At 34.2% G+C, this 8,460-nt stretch overlaps 1 protein-coding gene across 1 annotated transcript; it reads right to left on the bottom strand.

Moving 5' to 3' along the window:
• Positions 1–369: 369 nt before the first annotated feature.
• Positions 370–6,847, bottom strand: ana1 (anastral spindle 1). The gene is made up of 6 exons (XM_065498889.1): positions 6,722–6,847; positions 5,269–6,662; positions 4,667–4,790; positions 1,962–4,602; positions 881–1,464; positions 370–824 (listed from the first exon to the last, which is right to left on the bottom strand). Exons 1-6 carry the CDS (start codon positions 6,845–6,847, stop codon positions 420–422), a joined length of 5,274 nt encoding a protein of 1,757 aa, XP_065354961.1. The 3' UTR covers positions 370–419.
• Between the last annotated feature and the right edge of the window lie 1,613 nt (positions 6,848–8,460).

The raw sequence follows: 8,460 nt of genomic DNA, 5'->3' as shown, positions 1-8,460 counted from the left end.
TTAAAAGTTATATTTTTAAGGAAAGTAAATTTTAAAAAAAATCGTTTAAAAAATAGTAAGTACGTATTTAGAAAAGTGCCCTTTAAAGAAAGTTAATTTTAAGGAAAGCTTAATTTTAAGAAAGTGCATTCCAAAAAAATAAATTTTTGAGAAACTACCTTTCCAAATTCGTTTAAAGTTATTTCTTAAAAATTTCTTTTTCAAAAAGTACTTTAAATTATTTTACAAAAAGTATTTTTTTTAAGAGATCTCTTCCTATTCCTAGCATATTTCAAAAATAAATATTTGCAAATGAATTTCTTTTTTATCCCACAAAAAAAATATAACGAAATAAATCTCTTTTCTTAACAACTAACTGCCAAACTACCTACCTAACAACTCCCTATAAATAAAACCACAGTTAAAATTATCGGCCTGCGTTATTCCGAACTTTGATCGGCTTTATCGCCATCACTGGTAAAGAAACGTACCGAACGATCCTGATAATGAACCGATGATAAACGACTTTCACCCGAAAACAATTGACTTGAGCCATTTGAACGACTGCTGGCAGTGGAATGTGTTTGTGATGATTGCATCGGCACCGGGGTTGAAGTCTTTTGGCGATCCAAAGTCATAGCACCGGATTTGCTAGCTGCGCCTGGAGTACGAGGCGTCAGCGTACCAATAAGGGAATGTAAAAAATGATTACGTAAGGAATCGTCACTGCTGGAGTTGCTGCTGGAGCCGGTGAGATTAACATGTTTTAAAAGTTCTCGTGTTAAGAAATCACGTAAATTTAAGGCTTTACCCGAGTTTTTAGAGCTATCATCTAAGGAGGCAGCCTTTAAATGTAAACATATTAATTTATATAAATTAATTAAATTTAAAATAACCTTACCCTTAAAGCCGAATTAGCCAAAGCTGATGCATTGGTCGATGTTGTGGTACTACTTAAAATCTTAACGTCTTTAGATTTTCTTCTCTCCTCTCCCGGCCATTGTTGCACCATTCTTTTCAAATCACTATCCAACAAATCACTAGTATTACCCGATGTAGACAATTTGTCTACACCACTTTCAGCTGCTATAATGTCTTGAAAAAAGGCCGCATCTTTGTGAGCGGTCGAGGAAAATATCTGCTGTTTTTTTGTTTCAATAAAACGGAATGAATTTTTCAAGATTTTTCTTTTCTTTAGTTCTTCCTCAATATCTAGAGAAGCTGTATCATCGGTATTTGTTCGTGTTGGTTCTTCTGTAATATTTTCCAAACTTTCGGTATCCAATAGCTGCTGCTCATCGGGTGATGATTTGGAGGTATTGCGTTTTATGTACTCGCGAACTACTGGGAAATTGCGAGGATGTATGCCACTTATGCGCAGTTGAGCTAAAGATTCTTCCAATGTTTCGCCAAGCTGATGATCAGCTTCACTTAAGTGTTGTATGTAGGCAGAGATGGATGGAAATTCGGTGTATTGTGGGGGATCTTGATGATAAAAAGATAAAACAAAATACATATATAAATTGAAAATTGTTTAATTTTAATAAAAATTATGATGAAAAACAATTAGAAAAAAATTAGGTAAAAAAATTGTATGTGAAAAAAATTCTAGGTCAAACATTCGAGATATCCGTGGTTTTTTCCTTTAAATAACAAACAAATCAGGACAATGCACGTTATGTTGATGTATCAATTATGTTTGTAAGTTATTGGGTGATTTGGAAAGTTAATTTCAACAGACTATCTACAACTATCCAGAATATGTACATCACAAACAAATTGACAATGGTCTTCCGACTTTGAAAATCTTTAGTCATTTCCATTTTTATTTCTTTTAATATCGAAAACGGAATGACAAACTCGTAGTGAAGGGTGTAATTACCCACTGATTAACTACGGGTATCATTATATAGATTTTCCTTTCATTAAGAGTCCAGAATATTGAAAACCTCATAGATTTTATAAAAATGATTCTATCTTACCCCCTGGCGAACGATTTTGTTGCAGACACTCCAAAAATGTAGTAAATTCCTGTTGCAAATGTATACTTTGTTCGGGATTCAGCTGGTTTATATCCAAATCTAATTGTTGTATGTATTGCTCAAATGTGGGAAATTTCACGGGCTCTTGCAAACCCGTATCAGAAGCATTTTCACGATCATCGGCCGATTGACCAGCAGCTGTATTGATGCGTGATGTTACCGGGGTATCTACCTCCAAAATGGTAGATAATTCGTGAGCTAATTCTTCCTCTGGCAATTGAGGACTAAAACGCTTAAGAGTAGGTGGCGGCTTCAATTTGCGTGCTGGTTGAGGCATAGTACTTTCAGAGGAAGTTTGTGAAAAGGGTTCCTGATCAATGCGATTCTCTAGGGCAGTAATGGGTCGTGATTCGGCTATGCCACTATCACGACTGGCAGTGATTTGTTTATGTTTATCGGCAGACGTTAATTTGGGCATTTCATTTAGAGTATCCGTACTGAGAGACTGTTTATTTTGTGTGGTTTCCTCGGAGCTGGAACTAACGCGAGTTAAGTCATCTTGATCATGGCGTGTGCTGGTTTTACCTTCAGGTAGTTCGAGATATTCGGTAGATTGTCTACCATTGTCACTGACCGAACTAAGGGTGACTTCCAGAAGACGTTGTTTTTCTTCGCGCACACGATTGATCAGTTCGGTTAGTTCGGCTATGCGATGAGTGCAATTTTCGGTTAGTTTAGCATAACGAGCAATTTGTGAATCGGGTTCTGTTTTACTAGAATCTGTTGACAGTTTTGTATCAATTGCTTTATCAGCCTTTTGTATGGTCCTTTTTTGTATATTTAAAGATTTCAGTGATTCTTTATCATCGCTTGAATAGTGAGATGACAGACTTCTGCCTAAATCTTTAAGCAAATCATCTGTGGATAATTTTCTCTCTATGGTTTTACTACTGCTAGCTAGAGGTTTGTTTGTTTGCGGCACATTATTATCTTTAGAAGTCTTCTTTGTTTTTAAGGAGGAATTCTGTGGAATTTTATTATCTTTATCTCTGGGTTTTTGTTTAATTTCTGTCTTATCTTGGGATATTTTATTTTTATAATTATTTGAAGGCTGACTTTTCAATCTTTTGCGCCATATATCATCAAACATTCTCATGCTATTCTCTAGGGATACATTGTTTTGTGATCTCATAGATTGTTCTAGATCTTTAATAAAACTGCGATTTTCTTCCATAAAGTTGTGTATATTAATAAGACGTTCATCTGATATTAAAGTATCGGAATTTGTAATATTGCCAGTTGTGTTGATGATGCTTGAACCGGGAGTTTCAATGTCTGAAGAGCTTACACCCAGTTTTTGTACCGCATTACGCGACATGCCCAGCAAACGTTGTACATATTGCGCTATTAAGGGATTTATACGGGGCGGTTGATTAGACCTGGGTGTATCAAATGGTTCTAAGGAAATTTCTGATTCTGCTGGCTTTTCTTGAGTTGAAGTAATTTGTTTTTCCCCATCAGTTAATTTTTTATTTTTAGCTGAAGGCTGTTGCCTTTCTTTAGCTAAATGTTTAGTTAAATCATCAATTTTGTTTGGCATATCCGGCGGCAAACTCATATAAGAAGTTGAATTGGAATCATAGGAATTTTGTCTTCTTAAAACACCTTGTCCTGCTAATGATGGTTTTGTTGCAGGTGTTTTCTTTTTGGGTGTATGTTTTTTCATTTGGGGACTTCTTATTAATGTAGACAATTTACTGGGACTTTTTTTGGGTAACATTTTTCTTTTAGGTTTTTGTGGTACTTTAACACAGGCAGTATCTCCTTTTACGGTTATAATAATTTCTAAGGGGTTCTCCCCCGAGGTACAGACTACATTTTCCTTGTCATTAGAAGTATTTTCCGAATTTTCACTATTATCTTTAGAAGATGAAGTTGTTTCTTGCTTTTCCTCCTTACTTTTAGTACGTGTTAATTTTTTATCTTTTGTTTTTATTGGCTGCTTTTGCAGTTCATAAAACTCTCTTACTTTTTGCTCTAGCAAGGCTTCCTTAGCTAGTAACTCCTTTTCTCTAGCTCTTAAAGGTTTTGCTGGTTCTTGAACTTTTTCATTCGTCAATAACTGTTCACGTTCTTTACGCATTTCACTTATGCTATCGATAACTTGTCTAAGATTTTCCTCTTTTGTGGAAGATTGAGCTTTATCTGCTGGCCTTTTTTTCGTTTTAGATTCACTTTCAATTTTCAATTCTTGTACCAAGGAAGTGCGAAGTTGATCCAAACGTTTAAGTAGATTTTGTAATCTTTTATGCTTCGATTGACTTTGAGTTGCCTCGTTGCTTTGTAAATCTTGTTTCACAAGTCTACTTTGATCGTCCACATAGCCCAAGAGTATAGAGCAACAACTATCACTGGATACATCATCTGCCGGTAAAGGTGTATTGTTTAGAGCAGCCACATTTAATTCATTCACTAACTTCATTGCCGAGGTAAGTATTTTAGGTCTGATTTCTATGTTTTCCGGGTTATTAAGTTCAGAACAGGTTATTATAGTTGGTCTTTGGAGTAATTTCTCCACAGCCGTGTTCATTTTACCCTCTTTACGTAATTGTTTGTCAGCAAATAGATGTAGTTGATTTTCCTGAAATTAAATATTTAAAGTTTTATGAAATTAGTTTCAAATTAGAAAATGTGTGACGCATTACATTTGTGGGCACTTGATTGGGGTATTCCCGTGTAAGGGCTTCTAGTTTTTCGGTCAATTCATTGCAATCTCGTCGAACTTGTTCACGTTCCAAAGCCTTTTGACCACGTTCTTCTATTTGTTGGCTATAAAAAGAAAAATAGTATTATAGAAGTAGCTTTTTAAGTAAATATTTAAGAAATCTTTCTAAGAAAGATCTATTTCAATAAAGTACATTTTTAAGAAAGTTTCTTTCTAAGAAAGTACCATTTTAAGAAAGTATATTTCTAAGAAAGTATCTTTTTAAGAAAGTACATTTTTAAAAAAGTACCTTTTTAAGAAAGGACATTTTTAAAAATGTACTTTCTTAAAAAGCCTTTTTTAAAAGAAAGTTACTTTTTAAGAATGTACCTTTTTATGAAAGTACCTTTTAAAAAAGAACGTATCTTTTTAAGAAACTACATTTTAAGAATACCATTTTAATAAAATATTTTATAAAATATATTTTAAGGAAAGTATCTTTTTAACACAGATTTTCTAGGGCCCATGATTTTAAAAAAAGTTATTTTTAGCTATTACTGTCCAATTTAACAATGATTATTAAAATGAGTCTACAATTCTCACCATTTTTTTAAAGCTTCCAGCTGTCTTTCCCTTTCCCTCTGATTCTCCAATTCTGCCTGTTCCATAGCCGTGGGTTGTGTTTGATCTCTTTGCCTGTGTACACTTACCGCCGCTGCCGATTGATCTCGTTCCTTGGCCAATTTACTATTATAATCAAAAAATTGCACTCGCCCTGAACTACTACTGCCACTGACTACAGCAGTATTACTTTTGGTCGTTGCTGTAAATGAAGTTACAGGTTGTGTGTTGTCGGTTATTGATCTAGAAGACTTTGAAGTTGCACTAGCCTTGCGTGGTGATTGAGTTTGGGGTCGTGCTAGAGGAGGTCTTTGAGCTGTTTCCCTTAATTGTTTTCTAGGAGATAAAAGAGGAGTTGCTGTTGCAGATGTTGCCTGGGAAAGAGCAGCTAAAGTAGGTGCTTGGTTATTATTGGTTGCTTTGGGTTCATTATCTTGTTGCTTTTTAACCAAATCAGAAATTATGGTAAAACGTTTTTCCTTTGAGACGGCAACATTTTTAGGTTGCGATTTTTCTACAAATGCTTTGTTCACCTCCATTTGTTTGGCTGTTGTATCACTAGTCAAAGTAGTGGTAGTTGATGACTGCTGCGTACACGGATTTTCATTTGTATTTTCCTTTTCTTTGCGTCCTTTTCGAGGACTTACTCTTATTACACTACTAAATTGTCTATTATATTCGGCATGTTTGTCTTTTACTTCTGCCGGAGCACTTATTGTCACAGAATCATCTGTACCCACTTCAACATCTAAATACACGGCCGGAGTTTTAATTAAACATTTATTTGTTGTAGGCACAAACATGGAAGTTTGGGTTGTTTGATTATTAATAAAAGAGGATGAGGTACTATCACACGATGAACTAAGTGAAAATGAAGTTTGTGGCAAAGTGGTTTGCTCCTTATAACCTTCATCTTCACATTCTGATTCACTAGAAGAAAAACTAACATCTCGTTTACGTTTGTTAGCTTCATCATTATATTTATTCGTTGTACTAGGTTTATCAGTTTGGGTGCAAGTGCATTTAAACTGTTTCTTGGCATCAGCTGGAGTTTGTTGACACGGACAGTTAGTCTGGCAGCTAAATTTTACCTTTCCTGGTTGTGATTTCCTAGCGGCCATTTGTTTCTTGAAATCCTTATAGGTTCCTTGTTGTTTTTCTGCTCTTTGTTCATTCTCCCTTTTGGCAGCCTGATGAGCGGTGCCAATTTGAAATATAGCCCCACGATATTCTTCACCTTTACGTTGTAAGGCATGCTGGCGCCAACATTCCAATTCTCGTTCTTTAGTTGCCTGTAATTTTTGCAATTCCCGCTTTTTCTCCTCATTAACTTCGTCCCGTATCTTCTTGGCCAATTTTTTGGATTCCTCGCGTACCTTTAAAGACAATACCATATAAGGACAACTTAGAAATATTAAAACAAGTTCCATCAAACCTGCAAAAGACGCAATTTTCTTCTTTCTTTTTCCTCCGCCTTCCTAACTTCTTGTGGATCATCCAACACTGAATAGGGACGACAATGTTTGGCAAATTTTCCATTAACTGTGATGTTCACCGACATTTCTTAATATATTGCATTTGGTGGTTTGTACTTTTTAATGATTTTTTGGAAGATTTACTGGTCAATAAGCAAAACTATTGATTGATCCACATACAAAAATGAGAAGGAGCAAGAAAATTTTAAATGTTGTGGCATTTTGTTGCAGAGTTGTATTCAATAGCACCAAGGTTACCTAGAGATGTGTGTTTTATGAATAAACGATAGTGTTATCGGTGGAGGCAAAAAGTGGTTATTTTTGAATTTATGCTGTTGAATATTAGCAATTATAATGATTAATGCTTTAAGAGTAATTTGTGTGCATAAACATTTACTAAGTTACAGTAAAATTTAATTAGAAAGTTTGTACTGGTTAAAGTCCTCATTTGGTATCTCCAAACCAATTTTCGTTTGAGTTTCCATTTGGAACGAAACAAAATTTGGTATTGTATAAAACGAAACTAATTAAATTGAGAGTTTTGAACTTTATATCCCAGAAAAAGAATTTATACCTTGTAAAATGTTTACGATTTTAAATCAGGAATAATTTGCATTGATATCGTAAATAACAAATGTTATCACCAAAAACCTTACATGTTATGTGACGATATACATGTCCCAGCAGTTCAAGGTAACTGTTCCGAACTATTGATTTTATCTATTATATCAACGGATTGGATTCACATACCGGTTACATATTGCTACCTAACTGGTTACTTGTTCAGCTACATAACTAGTTATTTTAACATGGACGGGAGCTAATTGACCTCAAATAGTCAGTTAAAAGACATCTCATAATAATTCTCAAATAACCGATTGCTTGTAAACCAACCTTTCATCCACAACTTTCCAACAGATTACTTCTGGTATGTAAAATAACTACATTCTAAAGTGCTGCACAAAATAAAGTGACTACACTCTAGGTTACATAGAGCCAATAAAATTGACTTTACGCTAGGTTACATGGGATGTCAGTATACTTTAGAAAAAAGTAAAAACTGTATGAGAATTATATCACCACAATTTGTACAAATACTAAATTACAAATTACTAACGTTTAAAATGAATACACTCTAGATTACTCAGAGATACCTAAGTGACAATTGTCTTCACTCTAGATTATATAGGACTTCTCCCTGCACTACAAGGATCACATATGCTTCAAATATATAAATTGGAGTCAGCCAAGTGATCAGACATTAATGACAATTATTGTCTATAACATTGGATCTACAACTGAAAGGAAATGCTTAACATTAACACTAACATCATGTTAGCGTTCTATATTGTTTAATATAGATAGGTCAAAATGAAACATATTAATATATAGTTCGTTTTACAGAAGTCATTGCACAACTAAGTCTAATTATGTATAATTATTTGTTGTAATCATACACTTAATTTATTTTCTGTGCCTAAAAAATATAACATCGGAAGTGAAAAAGGAAACATAAAACTTATTTATTCAGTTAAAAGTTTCGAAAAATTTCCAAAAAATTGGATAAAATGCAAATCAAACTTAAAATCCCCATTTTGGCTACAAATCCCCTAATATGGCAACACTGTCTATAAAGTAAGTTTAGCAACACTCTTTAACAACTTATTAGTTGTCTTCGTTTTCGCGCCTTACAACGTTT

This window comes from Calliphora vicina, chromosome 1 (genome assembly GCF_958450345.1).
Source record: "Calliphora vicina chromosome 1, idCalVici1.1, whole genome shotgun sequence".
Taxonomy (NCBI): domain Eukaryota; kingdom Metazoa; phylum Arthropoda; class Insecta; order Diptera; family Calliphoridae; genus Calliphora; species Calliphora vicina.
This window is presented reverse-complemented; position numbering and strand designations above follow the sequence as displayed.

What these genes read in the sequence shown, in the direction of transcription:
- ana1 (XM_065498889.1), bottom strand. Translation starts at nt 6,847, where the DNA reads ATGTCGGTGAACATCACAGTTAATGGAAAATTTGCCAAACATTGTCGT. An exon ending in GAAAATTGCGTCTTTTGCAG is followed by an intron (nt 6,663 to 6,721) that starts GTTTGATGGAAC and finishes TTGTCTTTAAAG; the next exon opens with GTACGCGAGGAATCCAAAAA. An exon ending in TGGCTAATTCGGCTTTAAGG is followed by an intron (nt 825 to 880) that starts GTAAGGTTATTT and finishes TTACATTTAAAG; the next exon opens with GCTGCCTCCTTAGATGATAG.